The following is a 21,729-nucleotide window of genomic DNA, read 5'->3' as shown; positions in this document are numbered from 1 at the left end:
GATCTTTCTGAATAGTCACAATCGAAGTGTGGGCATGGAATGGCCCCACTTAATATTTACAAAAAATTTTAATGTAGGCTTCAGTTTAGAATGGCGCTTCCCCTCCAGTGCTTGGAGTTTCCCTAACAGCACCTGCCAGCAGCTCCCGCCACTACCTCTCTCCCACACGCGCCCTGCTGTCTGCACATCTACTGGCCACATTATTCTGTGCAGAATCTATATCTATATGCTTTCTGCTAGTAGCACTGAAATGACAAATAAAAAATGCCCACTAGCAATTAGTCCACAACTACCAACATACCAATTCCAGAAACTCTTTCACATCTTTTAACATACATAAATACACAGTTGTAAATAAGCAGCACACAATGATATGAGAATTGTAAATAAGTGTTATTTTCCTGCATGACAATGAAACACTCTAATCACAGTCAGCCACCTAGCAATCTCAACAATATACACTCACAATTCAAAAACTACCACATATTTCTTGAAGTAACTTGAAAATAAGGTAATTCATTATCTATGTAGTTTCCATAGAGTTGTTTTATTAAGCAGCTCCTACATACAAACAATAGATGCAGCTTTCTTATTAGCAAATTAACACAGCGGCACAATTTCCTCTCGTGCTATTTTAAGGAATGTTTTGAAGAAAGTCTGATGACTTACCCTCTGGTGGCAAGCGCTCAAGCACTCCAGGGCTCATTCTCAGATCAAAAGGTTCTGATGGTGTGCTCAATATTTCGAGCCTCCTTGCCAGTGGCGTAGGGCGAGGTGGGGGAGGTGGAGGTGGGGGAGGCAGGGGCACCACTTGCTGGAGTGGTGCTGCTGCCACCGCAGGTTCTTCACCAGAGGCTGCTGACGGTGCAGGTGGAGGGTGGGGTAGCTGCTGCTGGCTGAGGCGTCTGTCGACTGCGTAATATAGGTCTGTGGGTTCGTCATTTCCCGAATCTCCATCATCAGTTTTCTATGGAAAAGACTGAACTACTTAATGATATACCACTGACATTCATTCAGTTAGTCTAAAGGTGGTCATAATTAATACGAGTACAGCCAACAGTCAATAGCCTTTGCCTTTCTGGCATTTATTCAATAATAAGCAAACTGGTAGATGACAGATTGAAAACTAACACACAGTAACAATTGCTGCACATAATAAAAAATATTGATATGCTGCTATGAGATTCTTATGTAGAGCTCTGATTGGAAACATTGCGAAGGCATTTCCTAAACCATAACACATTTCAGTTCACTGAGTGGCAAGTGCTCTCACAGACAAAAATACCACTGACTTGTTACATAGTGAGCATCATTTGCCACCACCAACGATACCATATCAACTACAATCAACTCGCTTTATGTAACAAGTGCCCAAATCCTCTGCCCTCTTTCATGGTTCTATGTATACTCTGTAAGTGGATTTGTATTCATACTAGTGATTGAAAAATTATTCATATAAGCTAATATTATAAATATGTCTGTGAGCTTCTGTCGACATCGTCATTCAAACATTTTCAATGTTCAATGTATCAGTCCCTCTGACGAGATTGAACAAAAAGTCTACCATTGAAGAAGTTTGAAGACCAATATGACACAGCCTAACAACAGAAATGATTTTATTACCAATAATTTTATATAGTCTATGCAAACGTAATAATATGGGGTTGTGGGTTCCTCTTATTTAATTCCCCAAACCAACATCTTCAGTGGGTGTCTTTATTCCAAAACATGAAAATTAACACTAAAGTAATTTTCATAATTCAGTCAATGTACTTCCTTAAACTGCTGAGTAATTCACACATCTTTTTTAAATATTAAGTAACGCTATCCTACTGTTTTTGGAGTGATATTGTAGTAGTATTTATTTTATGGTTATGTAAAACTGAAAAGTGTGAATTAAAATAACTTCCAAATTACTGCACATTAGGCAATACAAACCACATTTATACAATAAGGATACTTAATCATTTTAAATCAGTTTTTAGGATCACATATTCTCAGACATCGAAATATTTGCTACTTTTTGACTTTTTTTCGTAAGGTTACTGATTAGTGTTACTGCATACTGACTGATGCAGCTACAGCTAGTTAAGCCATCTACAGTAGTTATAATTACTCTTTGCCCACTGACAATGTATTCTCAATTGCTATTGTTGTTGTCATGCTGTGTGTGCATTTGGCACAGTAAGTCAAGTAGCCAGTGGGAAGTTGGAATCCTTGCTTGCTAAATGAGGACTCCTGAGACGTGTAGTTGCAATTGGTTTGGAATGAATAATAATTACTTTAACAAATCATACAATATCGATCTGCTATTAAATATTATCAGCTGAACCCTTCATAGTCCACATTCCTAAAATTACTAAGAAAAGAAAGCATATAATTGGATATTTGGAGGTGAAGAGGAGTATCATAACAGAGCCTTTAATTAGTTACACCAATGGTAGTGTTGTATATGGAGACCACTAACGATGACGTAACATCTTGGAACAATCTTCAGATCCAAAGACCGATTGCCATTATCAATATACGGTGAAAGAATTTGAAATTTTCAATGGTGCCTCAATCTTTCAAGTAACAACAATGTCAAATCAGGAATATTATTAATGATCAGGAATGGTTAGCAGAAACTGAACTATAGAACCAACTGAAAATGAAGAGGTAAGTTTGAGCATACACACTGAATTGTGACAAGCAAGAACAGACAACTATCATGTTGATAATGTAGGAAAAGAAGGTACAACAAATTTTTAGAGATATGAATAAAAAATTGAAGGAAGATAATTAGCAGTGTGTGAGACACACACGTAGTTACTACACAGCAGCGCCTTGAATCAGCTAGTCACATCATCTGAAGCCTTTGGTCTGAAAATGACCTCATAGACCAAGACCAGTTAACACAATTAAAAGTAATTAGTTTCTTGTGATCTGTACTGTTTCTTATTATTAAGATATTCTAAAGTTGTTTCATAATAATAAAAAACTGAGGGCAGATAATCAAAAGTTTGTTGCAGGTTAGCAAAACTCTTTTCATTACTTCAGGAATAACCCGTAACATGAAATGACATTCTAATGACAGTGAAAACGAACAACAGAATAAATAATGTAGCTGGAAAAACAAGAATAAGTATATATCATATGCTGTGTCAGAGATGTTGTTGCATGGAATCTTCCACTAGTGCATAGCACGAAATTTTACACATACACACTGTACAGTAGCTTGTGTACACTTCACTACTCCCCCCTAGTGTCACTGATACTTCTTGTTAAACCTGACGCATCGTCCGGACCCGGTGATAACAGGTTGCATACTAGTTACTGCTGGGTTCCTGGTGGTGGACTTCAATGGCCGGGCAACAGGTCATGTACTGGTGGTGGACTCTGATGACTGTTGCAGTTGCTTCACAGTGCATGGTGAGATAGTAGATGTACTTGTCATGTCTGTGGTGGGTGCAGCTGGGTCATGATCTGTGGTACTTACACAAAAGGCTGGCTTATGTCTATCAACATTGATGACCATTGGTGTGTCCGTTATGTCAATGGCAAACTACACAGTATGGTCCATCATAGGGTGGCTGCAGCGGCTTGCGCATCACGTTATCGCAAATAAAAACATAGTGGCAATCATGTAGCTCGTCAAACATGAACGGGCGATGGTTCGGCTGATCCCTCCGCACCACCGGACATAGCTATCACATTTGTGTGCACAGCTTATTCACAAACTCTGACAGGTCAATGGATTCATCTTGTACATGGTGAAGAACTCACCAGGAAGGCATATAGGTTGACCATATATGAGCTCCGCTGTAGTTGCTTGGAGGTCTTCTTTCACAGATGCATTTAGACGTAAGAGAATGATAGGTACCATCTCTGTCCACCATTGTGAATCATGGCATTGCAGCAGTGCTTTGAGCTGGCGGTGCACATGCTCAACTGAACTGTTTGCCACTGGGTGATACGCTCTGGTCCTGATTCGCTTCATGCCAAGTAAGACAGCAAGTGCTATGAAGAGATAGGATTCAAATTGTCTCCCCTGGTCAGTTGTGATCTGCAGGGGTATGTGGAAACGGGCAATCCACCCAAGAAAGAATGTGGTCGCAACAGATTCAGCAGTTATATCATTTACCAGAAATACTCCAGGCCAGCATGTATAATGGACTATAGCTGTGAGACAGTAACTGTACCGTTCCGACAGCGGTAAAGGTCCTATGAGATCTAAATGTACGTGTTCAAACTGTAGATTTGGAGGGATGAAGCTGCGAAGCGGTGATCTGGCATGTCTGCTAATTTTATTGCATTGACAAGCCATGCACTGTCGTACAAATTGCTTACAATCTCTACCCATATGCAGCCAGACGAACACTCACTTCACCATGTTTGCTGTGGTTCTAACACCTGGGTTCCACATGTCGTACAATGAGAAAATAGCCTGTTGCCGGAAGTTTGCAGTAACGAATGGCCAGGGTCTGTAATTGACAATGTCACAAAACTGCTCAACAGCTGACGGTAGCATGATGTAGCGGAGTTGTATGCCCGATGGCTGCGTCAACAAATCACGTAATTCATCGTCCAATTGTTGTGCCGACGCGACAGCTTCAAAGTCAATTGCTTCAGAAATAAAGCAAGAGCATGTCAGCTAGCATATTCAGTTCGCCTTCGACCTGAATGATGCTAATAGTAAATCGATCAATGAAATCAAGATGTCGAAGCTGTTGTGGTGAAGCTTTAGCTGGGTGCTGTCAGAAAGCAGATATTAGTGGCTTGTGATCCGTTACCAAAACATACCAAACTACTGTCCCTCTAACATGTGTCAGAACTTCTTGACAGATGCATAGGCAGCATACAGCTCACGGTCATATGTTGACCAATTTTGCTGTGAAAGTGACAACTTTTTGCTGAAGTAGGCTAATGAGTGCCAGTGTCCATCCATGCATTGTTGTAGTGCAGCACCGATTGAGGAGGTGGATGCATCAACCTTCAGACCAAGTTGCACCTGCGGCACTGGGTGCGCCAAGAGTGCTGCTTCAGCAATGGCAGTCTTCAAATCAGGAAATGCCGTTTCAGATTCTAGACTCCACTGAAGTTTATCCTTTGGTCTCAGCTTGCCTCATATTAATTTGTTCAGTGGTGCAGCTAGGTGGGCGTGGTTAAGGACGAAACAATGATAGAAGTTCCTTGATTGTAGTAGGTCCTGGAAAACCAAGTATTGTGTCTACCATCTCTTTTGATGGCCAAATTCCTTGAGCATTAATGATACTGCCAAGAAATTGAACTTCTGCAGCCCCAAATATGCATTTGGACGGATTAATAATGAGGCCATGGTCATGTAGACGAGTAAAGAGTTGTCGTAGGTGTGACAGATGTTCAGCTTCTGAGCACAACATGGCCAAAACATCGTCTATGTATACATAGCAATAATCCAAGTCACGTGAGACCTCATCCATGAATCTCTGTAATGTCTGCCCAGCATTACATAGCATGAAAGGCACGGGAGTAAACTCAAACAACCCAAAAGATGTGCATAGAGCAGTCTTAGAAACACCGTCTGGTGCCACTGGCATAGGGTACCAGTCTGGAATCGTTCTTGCATTCAGCTGTCTATAGTCTCCGCAAGGATGCCATCCATTGTTCTTTTTTGGTATCACATGGAGGGGGGATGGCCAACTACTACTTGACAGACAACAGATCCCTTCTGGAATCGTTCTTGCATTCAGCTGTCTATAGTCTCCGCAAGGATGCCATCCATTGTTCTTTTTTGGTATCACATGGAGGGGGGATGGCCAACTACTACTTGACAGACAACAGATCCCTGTGTGAGCATGGATACGAATTCCTGTTTAACCACTTTCAATTTCTGTGATGTTAAACGACATGGTCAAAATGTAGTGCACTGTGGAGTGCTGCAAGGGAGCTAGCGTGGGAGCTTGACACGTGATCCTGGGAAACTGTTTCAGAAGTTCAATAAACAGAGAATTTCCAATTATCACTCTGATGCTAGCAGTGTCCAGCAGGTGTCGATGCCAGAGGTCAGGCACAAGTCCATAAGAAGATTGTAAATCAGCCCCCAGTATAGGAAGTGCGGTGTCTGCCACAACAAACTGCCACTCAAGCATGCGTCATAGGCCTAGGTCTAACACTAATGTGGTACAACCATAAGTAAACATTGTAGAACCATTGGCTGCAAAAAAGTGGTAACCATCACACCTATGAGGTGGCAAACGGGCAGATGGGTAACGCGATACATCTGCACCTGTGTCTACTAGGAACTGTAATTTCGTACCTTGGTCTGTGATACACAATCGACGGCTGCCATTCGGGGCATCAGTGGCCATCATCACTGAGCTCCTGTTGCATTTCCCTGCTCACAAGGTGGGCTACACTTTCACGCCTCAGACCCAAATCATCAGTAGTACCAACATACTTTCATAGCCGAAGGTGAGTGACTGCATTTGCTGGGAGAGTGGCAGCGACGAGACCAGCGACTGTTGTTCTGAGTTCACAGTGCAGTGACTTGTGTGGAAAGTTCAGTGACCTGAGCTTGTAGTGCAGCAAAACTGCTGTCCGTCTGCAGTTGTGGGCCAACTGTTGCAACGCAAACAGATGGATACATTTCAGATATTCTATCGGCAGGCAATGGCCCAACTCTTCGATATGAAGGAGTTTTTCCAGCCTTTTCTCCTCAGACTGCAAAAGTTGTGTGATTAGGGCACTCTTAATTGCCGAATATTGGTCCACACTCGGTGGTGAAGGTAGAATATCCTGCACCCCCAGTTCCATTTCTTCGCTGAGTGCTGCCACAACATAATTATATTTTGTATGGTCTGCAGTGACTTGTGGTAGGAAAAATTGGCTTTCCAACTGCGCAAACCATAGCATACAAATTTGCTCTCAGAACGGCAGTGGTTTTACTGTGACATGGTTTATAATTGCATCAGCAGGTGCATCTGCTAGTAGTGCAAGAACTTGATCTACCATCATAGTAACATTGCAGAATCAGTAGGCAATAGATGCGCGACGCGGCTGCCGTGGAGTGCGGAAGATGCGCGACACGGTTGACGTGACTATACTTTTTGCAATGCGGCACGGTACAGGGCGCAAATGTGTGTCAAATCGAACTCCGGTGACTGTCAAACATCATGCCGAGGTCACCAACTGTTGCAGGTTAGCAAAACTCTTTTTATTATTTTAAGAATAACCCGTAAAACAAAATGACATTTGAGTGACAGAGCAAACAAACAACAGAATAAATAATACAGCTGGAAAACAAAGAATAAACACAGATCATAGGATGTCTCAGAGATGTTGTTGCATGGAATCCTTCACTTGTGTGTAGCACTAAATGTTACACATAAACACCGTACACTAGCTTGCGTACACTTCAAGTTGAATTGAGACCTGAAGGCAGATATTCAAAAGTTAAATAATAATGATTGAAAACTGAGGGTGGAGATAAAGTAGCTCAAGGGTGAAATTCACAAAATGTTGGACCAAAAGGGAATTGACATTTTTAATGACATGAAAAATCAGTTCAATAAATGTAGGATGGAATACAGCGAATCATTCAACATGCAATAATCTGATGCAAGTGTGAGATTAAGGAACAATATCACAGAATGTGACCAAACACAGGCCCAAGTAAACTCACAACATAAAACTGTTAAACAAGCTCTAATGGACAGGGTGGTAGTGAATAACGAAGTAGTTTGTGCACAAAATGTGTGCGAACAAAATAAAAATTCTGTCATTCAAGCATATCTTGTGTGCAACAACACTACTTTGATTTACAATCAAAAGTAAAGGAACTGGAAGAAAAAAATAACAAAAAATGTAAAAAACTACAACACGCCATTTGATATGTACTTAATTCGACGAAAAGCAGAAACGTTAATGCAATAAAATTGTGATGTGGGCTGTTGCATGAAACTATCATTGATAACAAGCTCAGTCAAAGGCAATTTAAAGAATTCAACTCACACAAACAATTACATCCAGTTGATTTCATGAAACAATTTTGATTTGCCTTCTTATGAATTCAGAATGAGTCAGAAAAAATTGGTTTTTATGCATGGCACAACAGTGCAGCTGCTAGAAAGTGGGGAAACTGTATGGCTGATGAATACACTGTATTTGCAGACTTCGAAAATGCTTTCTTGCACAGATATCGGTAATGAGAAAAACAGTGGGAGATCAAAGAAAAATTATTTTGAATGCACAACTACAATTGCAATGAAGGGTCAAATTCCTTCAGAAATACTAGGACTGAAATGGTTATCTGGATAACCCCATCAGCAATGATGATCTGATTATAATTTTGATAAAACATTTGCCACGGAAAGTATAAAGACAGACAGCTTCACAAATATTTGACAATTTCATCACACTATTATGAGTTGTTGACCATTTAAAAGAGACTGACATCGAGGGAGCGCTAAATGAGTCTGAACAAAACACAACTTGTCGCAATGAACATTTTCAATAACATGATGCACTTCAGCAAGATAATTTGGTGCAATTGCCGTAGAATCATCAAAGCAGTAATTGACTGAGATACAATGAAACATGAAGAAATTACCACTCACAGAATTATGTGTGTAATAATGATCATTTTACAAACAACAAGAGGAGGGAAACTGATTTTGAAAGTCAGAATCAACAGGCAGTGCAAGATAGAAGATTTCAGGACATTCGCCTCTCCCAGATAGAGATAACAGGCATCGACAAAATCAGCACACATTGCTAAGCTAAACTTACATTTCAGAAGGGAATAATTCCAATACTACAGAACAACATTATGGATTGGGTTATCATACTGACAAAACATTACTGTCTGTTGTTGAAGTTAATGTTTGTGGTAAGTAGATTCCAGCTTTACTCAAATCTGAGGGCAAAATGGCAGCTAAGTGAAGAATCGTTTTGAGCAACTTAAAGTAATTACCAAAATATTGGTTTTCTCTGTAAACAGCGTGCATATAGTTACTATTATTGGAAACCAGAGCCATGCTATAGTGAGACATTCTCTTCTCCAATTTCAATTGCCTAGTGAATATTTTGAGGCAAGTGCCTTAACCATTGACTTCTTATGTAAGAATGTATTTTGGTTGGCTGAGAGAAAGTGTGAAATAGATTCTGAGAGGAATGTTTAATAGTACAAAGTATAGCGAATCTGTGAGTTAGTTTAGTGGATTTATTAATAGTAATGATGAAGCTGCTGATGCTACACTATGAATCATTAAAAAGAACATTGATTATGACATCAAGGAACCACTTTATGTAGAAAATCCACTATCTACACATGTGGATGAAGTAAGGAAAAGTGATGTTCAGAACATGTCCAGGAGAAGATAGGCTGCTTAACTGGCTTGCTGGAATCTCAAATGGAAGAGCTATATGAAGTTTTGCAAATGTACACCAATTTCTTCTTAGAGAAGCCTAGATTAACCAAGAGATGCAAATGTCAGATGACAGTCAAAACCTCATGAACCTTTTTGGATGAAATTATATCCTGTTCTGCTTTCCAAAACAGGAGTTGCGAAAAAGAAATTCAGAGGTTGTTACATAAAGATATAATTGAGCAGCTGGATAATGAGTATAGTAATACCATACATGCAGCGACCATGATAGGTGGTTCTGTTAGACTGGATGCACAAGTAATTAATAAGTTGTTATACCACAATGTTACAAACCTAAAAGTACTGAAGAGATTTTACAACAGTTCAACAGTACAAAGCACCTTAGCAGTCTCAGAAAATACTAGCAGAGAAAACACATCATTTCCCCACAGAAGATAGTGCTATCACTTCAAGCACATGTGTTTTGCACTCAACATTTCTAACGTAGCCTTCCCACATACCTCAGATAATGTTTTAGAGATCATCTGTTGCAGCAGATGGTGTGTTACTTGGACAACATTTTAACAGCCTCAAAGTCATGGGAAGAGCAACTGGATACTTAGGAGGAAATATGTAAAATTCAAGAATCACTCTTGATCTGAAAAAGGTGGAATCTGCAAAGACAAGTATTCAATATTTACACTATATATCACCATAACGAGTCAAGTTGCATCTGAAAAAATTAGCAGCTTTTAGAGATCTTCCAGCACCCACATGTACAGAACAACTGCAGGCATTTCTCAGATTCTGCAATTTTTATCACTGATTTGACTAAGAACATAGTTTAATACCATCAGCATGATTACAGCTTGTTAACTTGGATGTGGCAATTCCTCAGCAGAAAGAATTTGGTGAGATCTAAGAGCAATTATTAACCAAATCATTATTACATCTCAATATGTATAAACACTTTTATCTTGGAACTGACTCCACTGAATACAGCATCAGAGCTCATCTATACCAGTTAACCATCGTAAACAGAAAGGAAGAACAGCATACAAGTGCTTTTGCAAGTCGAGTAGTTATTTCATGGGAGAGGGAATACAGCATAACAGAAACAGAAGAATTAGCAAAATGAGGGGTTTTGAGAGATTTCAAGTCTAGGAGAGATCATAAGACCTTGGCATCTGTGCAGAAATAAAATCTTACGCACAACCACATTTCTATATGGGCACTAGCACTGCAAAAGTTCGACTCTGAAATTAAATATTTACTGTCAAGTCTAATCATGTGCCAGATGTAGTACCCCTCTTCCATCCAACCTGGAGGACATCTACACAGAAAGCCCAAGTTGCAATTAACTTCTTAAAAGGAGTAGAAGGCAAAATACAGATCAAGTCAAAATGCCAAGATAAAAATGAAGAAAAGATTAGAAGTTATTACCTTGTTCATAATGATATTTTGTGTTAAGGTTCTAAACTCAATGCACAATCACTGGAAATATATCTCCCTAACCATCAAGAGGAAAATTTAATCAAGTATATCCACTTCGGTCATACCAACATTTTGTTCCAAAGAAGTGCATATAAAAATTACGAGAACAGGTTGTTTAAACACAAAAAGTCTGGGAGATCTTAAAAAAATGTGATTTCTGCAAGTGCACAAAAATATCTATGACACAGCACACAGGGCTAATGCACAGTTCCTCAGTCAACAGATGAAATTGTAGCACTGGAATCGTTTGGACCACTTCCAGACTCTAAAGTGAACTTTTCATAGATTCTGATTTTTGTAGAACCGTTCTTCAAGTTCATTCGATTCTTTCCACTACAAAAGGCAAATAACAAATTTGTCACTAAGAAGTCCAAGGAAGAATGCCTTCTCATAAACAACATATCATGATTTTGATTAAACAATCGGAATGTGCTCATCCAAGAACAAGTTCAACATACCTTAATTTCAACCTATCATTCAGCATCAACAGTCATCAAAACTGAATACAAAAACCAATGAGCTTTGAAGGTGCCATTAATAGTTTCTCTCACGAAAGCATTGGAGCTCCACCGTGTACTGTTTTACTCAGCAATAAGCTCAACAACATTTTTGGAGAAATTATTAATTGCCATGATCGCCAACAGATATCATAAGAAGAAAGTCAAATGGCATTAGGGTAAATGAAGAACAAAGTATTGGTTAGGAATCTAGTACGTGATAAATTAGTTTGGCCAACTATCTACAAATCAAATGACTATGTACTGATTAGGTATCACACAAACTCATCGAAAGTAAGGGATGAAATAAAGAAATTCTGCCATTATTATCTGGGACCATTTCATATTGCAAGTGTTATTCACCCAAATACAGTGTTATTAGAATATCTGAATGGAGAGAAGTGTTTCACAATCCATCATGCACAAAATATAAAACAATTTCGTTTATCGAAGAACAAGAAAAACTTGTGAGAACATTTTAAAATTTGTGGTGAATCTCTTTATGTTTAATGTTCTCATAAATGAGAGTGTAACAAGACTGCTCGAGAATCCTCCCAGTGGTAGTGTGTAATAGACTTGTTGAGAACCCTCCCTGTGACAGTGTACTAAAATCAATCTTTGTACTGTTTCAAGCTATTTTGTGTGTTATTAGTACTCACATATTCGATGGCATGGGTAGTGCAGGTTTTGTTTTAATATTATATGACTGCCTGTTTTTCTTTTTTTATTATTCATAAGTACTGATGCATGGCACTATGTTACTGCTTTCTCATTCAGTGCAAGGACTCATGGGAGAGATGTGACATTGACTTACATGATACCATGAACTGACATGCCCCCATTACACGGCAATGCCACTCATGACTGCTGGGAATATGTTGCACACTGATTTATCCACCAAAGGATGCAGGGAAGTCAGTGTGTTGGTAAACATATCCACGATTGCTGCGTGATGCCGTAAAGATTTCAGTTGCATGTGACAAACCAAGTGCCTGTTAAGTTCTTTACAAAGTAAAACATCTTTGAGTAAAGTGAATAGTTAAAATAAAATAGTGCAATGTAAAATGTGTTCATGCCTGGATACTCAAAACTCTGCAGTATTCATGTACAAATGTGTGTTCACTCACGTGAACTGTCTGCCACAAACTTGTCTCAGCCCCCTTCTACTTTCTTTCTTCTTTATTAATTTTTAATATTTACGTGAATAATTTAAAAAAATAATTCATCTTGCTTGTACATTTCATACAGTACATAATTAATCTTGGTACACGGCTATGTAAGAATCTGATTTTTGTTCACATGATAAGTATTTGATGATGATCTTCTTTAAGTACGCACTTCAGAACATAATAAGGTTGTTTCATAAGAGGGACAATAATTTCATGATTTTAAGTTTATTACTTTCTTTGTGAAGAGGCATTTGAAGAGTAGGTGGAAAAACAATTCTATGTTACAATTGAATTGGTAGATAGAAGATTAACTTCACATACATTTGTAGTCATTTTGTTAATTACATTATGTTAATAACAATATTTCTTAAATGTCTAATTATGTACATGTATTTGTTTTTATAGAACGATAGTTAAAGATTTTCACACTAAAATGTGTCTATCATTTAAGAGCTACCCTCATGTTAATTACTACGAGTGCTACCCAGAAAGTAATAGATGTTTTGCAATAAAAATTCAACGATATGAAAAAAACAAACTGCATTACAGAGATTTTAAAGGTACACTCTTAAGCTATTTTTCTACATAACCACCATTCAAATTGAGGCACTTATCATACTACAGTCATGTTTTTTCAGTTCCGTCTCTGTAGAAATCTGCCCCCTGCGATTTCAACTGCTGGTTTACACTAGCACGCAGTTTGGTGTCAGTATCAATTGCTGTGTATGGTGAACCATGTCTTCATTGCTGGGAAGAGGTGGTAGTCGCTTGGCACCAAATCCGAGCTGTATGGCGCATGATCAAACACTCCCACTCAAAACCCAGTAGAAGCTCTCAGGTACAACAGGCCTTGAGTGGACATGCATTGTCATGGAAAAATAAAACTTTTGTACTAAGTTTTCCCCGGAGTTTATTTTGTGCCACCCACCTTAACTTTGTCACTCTATAATGGTATCTCTTTGAGTTAACTGTTGAGCAGTTCACGAAAATAGACAGGAACCACTCCCTTAGAGTCCTAAAACACAGTAGTCATGACCTCTCTTGCTGAAAGCATTTGCAAACACTTCCTTGATTTCTTGGGAGAATTTTTCTTTTGCTTCACAAATGACATGCTTCATCCAAGTCTTGTCCCCAGTTATGATACAATCAATAACTTTGTTACCATTTTTGGCAGAATATTCAAGGAAGGTAAGTGCTGCAGCCAGTCTCTGCTTTGTGTGGTCTTCTGTTAGAATTTTGGGAACCCATCTAGCACAAAATTTGTGCTAACCAAGCTTCTCCGCCACAATTTCATGCAGTGAACTCTGTGAAACTTTTGGAAAAATGTTGCAAAAATTCCATAATTGTGAAACTACGATTTTCACAAATTTTGTCATTGACTTCCATCACCAGTTCATGAGTCACAAGATTATGCTTACCACCACAGTCCTCATCATCATCAACACTGGTATGGCCATTTTTAAAAATCAATGCACCATTGCCTCACACAGTTTTCACTCATTGTCTCTTTTTCACACACATCACAAATGTCATGATAAATTTCAGTTTGTTTGCATTTTATTGCTAACACTAACCTACTCACAGAACACATCTCACAAGTGGCAAGATTTTCTATTTCAGCACACATTTTGACACGATACAGAAAGCAAAGTAGCAGGGACACATATCATACACTGCCACTACTGGATGCGTACTGAGTGTAGGAATGTTATGGTAATGAGAAGATGGCTGTAGCCCCACCCACAACTATGACAATAACAGGCCAAAACGTCTGTTACTTTCAGGGTAGCTCTTGTCTATGATAAACAAGTTCTGTAAACAACTGCATTTTTTACTTTCCTCCACTTATGTTTTTCTTGAACATCACAATTCAAAGATTTTTCTTGGACATTGTACTGTACTTGTCTTCTGAAGTTCTGTTTGCACAGAGCAGTGTCTGTTAAGTGTACATAATTTTATGTGTATATTAATTTAGCATCTTATAGTCTTAACTTATCATTCCTATGTACTGGGGTCATATTTTAGTTAATTTCACACTGAAACTTCTAAGTTTCCATAAACTTCCAAGTGAAAATTATTTTTTGAAATGGGGATGTGTGAGGATACTATATCCTGAAATCTGAATCTTTGCTGTTTTTTGACATTTTCTGTATTCCTTAGCATTACTGTACACTGATTATTACAGGTTGCGGCAGTCAACCCCGCATTTATTATTAGTGCACGAAAGCATTAGAAGTAGTGCAGAGGGGGGGGGGGGGGGGGGGGGGGGGAGTAACCAAGGTCACCAATGTGTTCCTCAAAACAAAGCATTTCAGTATCCATGGAGCAGTGGACTAAGCAACAACAGTCGTTTGCAGTGAAAGCATTCTACCAAAGTGGTAGCTATGTAGCCACTCAGCATCATTTCCAGGTGCATTTTCAAATTAATTGTAATAGGCCAGTGCCTTTGGTTAATGGAATAAAAATTTGGGTCAAAAAAAAATTTCTGATAGGACTGTCCAAAGGGTTTTGAGGTTGGACTTACATCACTACCCATTCAAAATCCAAGTGGTTAACGCTTTTAATAATGACGACTTTGTGGTCCGACAGCATTTCTGTGTAAGTCTTTTGCAAATGACTGAAGAAAATGAGGAGCTTGTTCACAACCTCTGGATGAGTGACGAGGCAAATTTTCACCTCAGTGGATATGTGAACAAACAGAACTTAAGATAGTCTTTTGCAAATGACTGAAGAAAACGAGGAGCTTGTTCACAACCTCTGGATGAGTGACAAGGCAAATTTTCACCTCAGTGGATGTGTGAACAAACAGAACTTTAGATATTGGAGTGATCAGAACCCTCACCAACCCCATGAAAAACCCCTGCACTCAACCAAGGTAACATTTCGGTGTGCAATGTCCTCATCAGGAATAATAGGCCCTTATTTTTTTTGAGAACGAAAGAGGGCAATCTGTTACCGTGAGTGCTGAGCACTATTCAACAATGTTAAGGACACCTTCATACCTCAGCTTCGTCAATATGCAGTGAATGATGAAACATTATTTCAACAAGATGGAGCAAAAAGACACACAGCCCGCGTGAGCATTAATGTTCTGAATGAAGTTTTGCCTAACCGGATGATTTCCAAGAATGGAGCGATTGCTTGGTCCCCCGTTCACCCGACCTTACAACTTTTGACTTTTTCTTATGGGGGTTACATTAAGAGCAAAGTGTACAAAGAAAGACCTCATAATGTTGATGATCTCAAAGCAAGAATCTGGCTGGAGACCGAGAGAATTCCTCAGGGTATGCTCCATCATGTGATGGACAGCTTTGTAAATTGCCTACAAGAATGCCATGATGGACCATCTTGCTGATGTTATTTTCAAACAATGAAAAAAAAATGTGTTGATGTTTCTTAAATGCTTTTTAATGTAGAATAAGATAGTATGAAACAATTTTGATATCTTTACCCATGTTTATTTTACACTCATTTAAAAAATGCGGGTTTGACTGCCACACCCTGTATATTGATCTAGCTACAGGTAGTTAAGTCATCCGCAGCAATTATAATTAATCTTTGCTCACTGACAGTGTATTTTGAATTATTATTGTTGCTGTTATGTTCAGTGGACACTTGGTATATTAAGTCACGTAGTCAGTGGGAAGTTACAAGTTGGGAGTTGTTGGTCAGCCATGCTCATTAAGTGCACATGCCCGAGACATGCCCAGACATAACATATTCAGTCTCACTATTTGTCCAGCATTTTCATGGTCTTCAAAGTTTGAGAGTGAAGCGAGTAATATTGTATTGTGGCATATGGTACATTGCTAAATGTGCATCTAGATGGCACCAGTATGGAACAAATAGCAATTTCAATAAAAAGCTCATACGATGTGCGATTTGCCATTAACTACTGTCAACTGAACTCTTCCTAGTCTGCTTCCTAAAATTACCAGCAAAAGACCAGTGTGCTTTTGGAGATGCTGACAGTACTGCTACATATTATCAACAGTCAGTCATATACCTCACTGAGTACTGCAACTGCTACGGTGTAATACAAGTCCTCTGGAAAAACAAAAGCGTGGCATGTAGCACAGACTGGTTCACCAAAACATGGACCATAATAACCATTGCACAGATAGCAGGACAGACACTGAAACAAAAAAAGAAACCACATCCATTAACTACAGATGCTTTGACCTTTGGAGAAGATCATCGAGCTAGACACCTAAATGAACTGTAGAATCTGCAGACTCTAGCTTATTTGAACACATAAATGATTTTGACTTTACAACAATCAACAATGCTTCTAAGAACTGATATTGATTGTAAAGCTAAAATAGTTTATTGGTTGAAATAAACCAAATTGTGACCAAGGCTGCAAATTCCACATTTTATTTATAAAACACACAACATTCACTGAAAAATTGAAAGTCCAGGTAGGAACATCAATAATATTCTGAAAACGGTACGTTGCTACTCACTGTGATGAGTTGCAGACAGGCACAAATGAAAAGACTGTTACATATCTGGCTCTCGGCTAGTGCCTTCTTCAGAAAAGAAAACACATACACATTCACACAAGAAAGCACACCTCACCTCATGGACATATAATCAATATCTCTAGCCACTTGGACAGACTGCAATGGTGTCACGTCGAATGCAGGCAGCAATACAGATGGTGAGCTCCAGTTCATTTTATCTCTTTCTTCCTGGTGCCTTCTTCCACTGGCACTCCAATACACAGCACAAATTTAACTTGCAGTTTTCACAGATGAAAGCTGGCTCAGAGAGTTGGAAATAGGCTGGCAGTGGGTTGTGAGTTGAGAACAGATGGGAGGGGCACAGCATGAGGGTAACGTATAGGTTTTTGCACAATGGTTCCTTCAGCCATTAGTTCGGTTTGTGCTGAGATCGAAGGTTGACTTCTCACTCCTTTTGGTAGTGCTCATCACACTGTTGTATTGACAGAGCCCTCCCATTAACTTCAGTGGATTTGCACTTCCCTGTTTATTCATGCTGTGCGAACCTAGACTCTTCCAGTTTGCCCTCATTGTTTCTGCGTACACAAGGACCATTACTGGAAAATTTTGCGGTCAGTATTGGAGGAGATTAGTGTTTAACCAAGTGGAGGTCTTGCTGGTCGTTAGTAGGTTTAATATGGATGGAAGTACTGATGTAGCCATCTCTGAGGTGAAGATCAACATCTAGGAAGGTGGCTCGTTGGGTTGAGTAGGACCAGGTGCAGCAAATGGGGGAGAAGTTGTTGAGGTTCTGGAGGAATGTGAATAAGGTATCCTCACCTTCAATCCAGATAGCAAAAAAGGTGTCATCAATTAATCTGAACCAGGTGAGGGGTTTAGGATTCTGGGATTTTAGGAAGGATTCGACTAGATGGCCCATGAATAGGTTACCATAGGATGGTGCCATGTGGGTGCCCATAGCCGTACCGTGGATTTGTTTGTAGGTTATGCTTTCAAAGGAGAAGTAATTGTGGGTGAGGATATAGTTGATCATGGAGATTAGGAAGGAGGTTGTTGGTTTGGAATCCATAGGATGTCTGGAAAGGTAGTGTTCAACAGCAGTAAGGCCATGGGCATTAGGAATGTTAGTGTACAGGGAGGTGGCAACAATAGTGACGAGCAGGGCACCGTGTGTCTACTGCTGACAAAGGCCTTAATGGCTGGAAGCTTTAATTGTGTGAATCTTTTTATTAGGCCTATCGCGACTCAGCATCTCCGCTATATGGTGAGTAGCAACTTTCCTTCTCTGGTATTGTTACCTTCCTTCCTGGATTTTCCTTTGTTTGATCAATTGAATCAAGTTTATGAAGTATTGTGGTTGACTGTCCGATTTGAACTTCATGCTTATGGATTGCAAATATCACATTCTGTTATACTTTCTTTACTTTACCCTTTGTTGAAGGGCTTGTTAAGTATATTGTTGTAAGAGATAGTTCAGGATCAGCCAACTTCAAGGCAGGTCAGAGCTCATATAATAGAGAGAAGATTCCCATGCATCTGGAATGAGCTTGAGTGTGTACATTATTGCCAGGTGCAAGCACCTACCAAAACCTTGTTTCCACATATCGAGGGTGTTCGTATTACTGTCTCTATCTTGGAAATGAAAACTACTGAACAAGATAGCATTTCAAACATTTTGGAATGTACGAGACTGGAAGACTGGTCACGTCTTGTTTTAGCCTGAAAACCTACTATCTTTTCTGAGTTGAATGAATTAGTTACTTCTACAGAAGCACTTAGATTCACAGATGGCAAAGTGATCAGTGTAAGGGCTTTCAACAAGTCTGCCCTACCCAAAGTAACAACTATTGTCAGTCATCTACTAATTCATTAGGAGGCAAACGTTTTCGGTGTTTTTTCCATAGCCATTTAGCACATGAATGCCCAGTTAGGTGTAGACCTTAAACGTAACAGCTGATGCTGCCTGACATGGTCTAAAACTCCTTTTGTAAGCCTCCCGCTCATTGCACGGGTATTTGTGCTCTCAATAAACTTGCACTTCAATATGTTTGCTGCCACCTCAATCAAACATCTGTTTGCGGCCTCTTGGATTTTGGAAGTTCAGTTTCATTGCTCGACTATAGTTGGTATCTCAAGTTTCAAAATTCATGTAAGCTCTCTCCGATAAGCCTCTTCTCCCAGGGATGTCATGTAGGTCATGTAGCCAATGGCCAGGAGTTTTCTCTGGTGGGTGAGATGCAGGGGAGTTTATCAGTTTGCAATTTTTCTTTGGCATTTAAACTCACTGTACTGCCTGTTGGCTTCTGTCTGTCTCAAGTTCTTCAGCCAACATTCGTCTGATGATTTTTCTGATGTTTTGCCAGCATGAGCAGTTAGCATTGTCAAAGTTTCACCCTCCATTGCTGGTGGTGGACTGGAGCCAAGCTCACAGCTGCAGAATATTTGTACCTGGTACACTAACATCCAATGGATTCTCCTTGGTCATTTCCTAGTGAGGTTCTCCTCCTGCTACCTGCAACGGCCGTTCGCTGCAGCACAGGAAGCCAGGATCCATTACCTCGACGATTTCTTCTTTCTTGTTGAAGCAAATCTCGTGTTTGTGTATTTCTATAGATTCTCTGAACAAGTGGGTATGATAGCTCTTCTCTACAGTCAGAACTTCAGTGCCAGTAAATTTTACTACGTGGTCAGTCTCACACAGCACCTGCTGTGCCATGGCCGATTTCTCCACCTGCCTCAACCTGCAATTCTGTGATCCTGGTGTTGAATGATCATCCACTCATTCCAACATAAACTTTTCCATGTGCATGGTATGCAGTATATTCCCAACATTGCAAGAGAGTCCTTTTTATCCTTTGCTGATCTGAGACATTCTTTGATCTTCTTTGTTGGTTTGTAAATAGTCTTTACACAGTGTTTGTGCAATATATGGCCGATTCTGTTCATCACTCTGGGAATGTATGGCAGAAAGGTCATTACTGACATTTCTTTTTCTGATATGTCACTCTGCTGCATGCTTGACTATGTTATACTTCTAATATAACTTGTGGAGTATCCATTGCTCATCAGAACACTTTCCATGCATTGCATTTCACGTCTGAGGTGCTGTGGGTCACATATTTGTCTTGCCTACATTACAAGAGCATTAATCATGCCTCTTTTCTGGCTCAGGTGGTAATCTGATAGTTTGTGCAGGTATCGGTCCATGTTTTTCGGTTTGCGATACATGCTGTGTCTCAGGTTTTTGCCATCCCTTGTGACCAGCACATCTAGATACAGTAGTTTTTTGTCCCTTTTCTACTTCCAATGGTAAATTTTATGTTGACACAGAGTCTGTTCAAGTGTCTTAGGAAGTCATCGAGCTGTTCCTCACCATGGTGCCACACAACGAAGGTATCATCAATGTATCTGTTTACAAGGTGCCAAGTCAAGCGCCTGTTAAATGTTCCTATTCACCACCACCCAAGCACATCGGATCTACAACAGAATGGAACGAGCCTGTCTTCATGAGTGAATTCACACAACACGGAGATACTTGGCAAGAACGGATGAGGAACTTTTGGACATTTTCTATGAACTAAGTAGCAGAATTCATCGATTCAAATGGGAAAAGATCAACAGCATCACTCACAGGAGCATGCAGAACAAACTCGAGTGCTGCACTGAGCAACAGAAGAAAACGTTTGCAAGGTGGCGGAAGCAAACTGACATGGCGAGGGAATTTCACTATCATCCCAAGAACTATACCTGTGGAGGACATCATTGCTAATAGCGTAGCAGCCATTCAGACCCTTCCTTGTGAAAGAGCAGACAAAACATGCACCAAAACAGTCAGGATACTGCACTGGGCAAAACCACCAGCTTGCAACCTGAAGAAAGAAGACGTACAAGCTATTAAGAATCCTAATGCCAACAAGAGCATATTGGTACTGCCTGCCGATAAGAGAAATACGACCATCGTAATGAAGACTGAAATGTATGAGCAGAAGATCTGGGACCTATTAGATCTGATGACATACCAAAAATTAAGTGCAGATCTGACACAGAGTATCGTACGGAATACGAGTCACAACCTGTGCAACACAGAAGCTCTACCACCTCGACTGTATGAATTACCAAAGATCTACATGAATAATGTTCCAATAAGACCGATAGTTAGCACTCCTGGCTTATCGACATATAAACTGACAAAACACTTGGCCTTTCTGCTCCAGCTGCATGTGGGGAAGACTGACAAATACATAAAGCACTCAGGACATTTCACTGAGAGGTTGAAGAAACTAAAACTTGCACCACATGACATCCTGGTCAGCTTTGATGTTGTTTCGTTGCTTACGAAAGTGCCACTCAGTGACTCTTCAGAGCACATCAGTTCCATTTTCCTGCAAGACATAACAATGCTCTTTCTTACATGTCTCACCGTGAACTATTTCATGTTGAATGGAAACTTCCACAAACAGCTGGAAGGTATCGCCACAGGTAGTCCTCTAAGACCAGTGGTGGCCATCATCTTCATGGAACATTTCAAAGCACAGGCACTGGACTTAGTGCTTTGTAAAACTAAGGTGTGATATAAATATGTTGATGATACCTTCATTGTGTGAAGCCATGGTGAGGAACAACTTGGTGACTTCCTAAGACACTTGAACAGCCTCAATGCGAACATAAAATTTACCATTCTGAGAAGCAATTGGTACACCACAAGTTATGTTAGAAGTATAGCAGAGTCAAGCACTCAGCAAAGTGACAGATCAGAAAAAGAAATGTCAGTTATGGC

The 21,729-nt window shown here is 39.7% G+C and overlaps 1 protein-coding gene across 1 annotated transcript in view; it reads right to left on the bottom strand.

Moving 5' to 3' along the window:
• LOC124799231 overlaps positions 1-21,729 on the bottom strand; it is an 88,085-nt gene that overhangs the window by 24,974 nt on the left and 41,382 nt on the right. Inside the window, exons 2-3 of the mRNA XM_047262771.1 lie at positions 16,493-16,621; positions 670-967 (exon numbers count right to left, since the gene is read on the bottom strand). Coding sequence (XP_047118727.1) covers positions 670-967; positions 16,493-16,621 — 427 coding nt within the window. The remainder of the gene's footprint in view (positions 1-669; positions 968-16,492; positions 16,622-21,729) is intronic.

The sequence above is a fragment of the Schistocerca piceifrons genome, chromosome 5 (assembly GCF_021461385.2).
Source record: "Schistocerca piceifrons isolate TAMUIC-IGC-003096 chromosome 5, iqSchPice1.1, whole genome shotgun sequence".
In the NCBI taxonomy this organism is placed as follows: domain Eukaryota; kingdom Metazoa; phylum Arthropoda; class Insecta; order Orthoptera; family Acrididae; genus Schistocerca; species Schistocerca piceifrons.
Note: the sequence above shows the minus strand (reverse complement) of the source record. Positions and strands in the feature narration are given on the sequence as shown.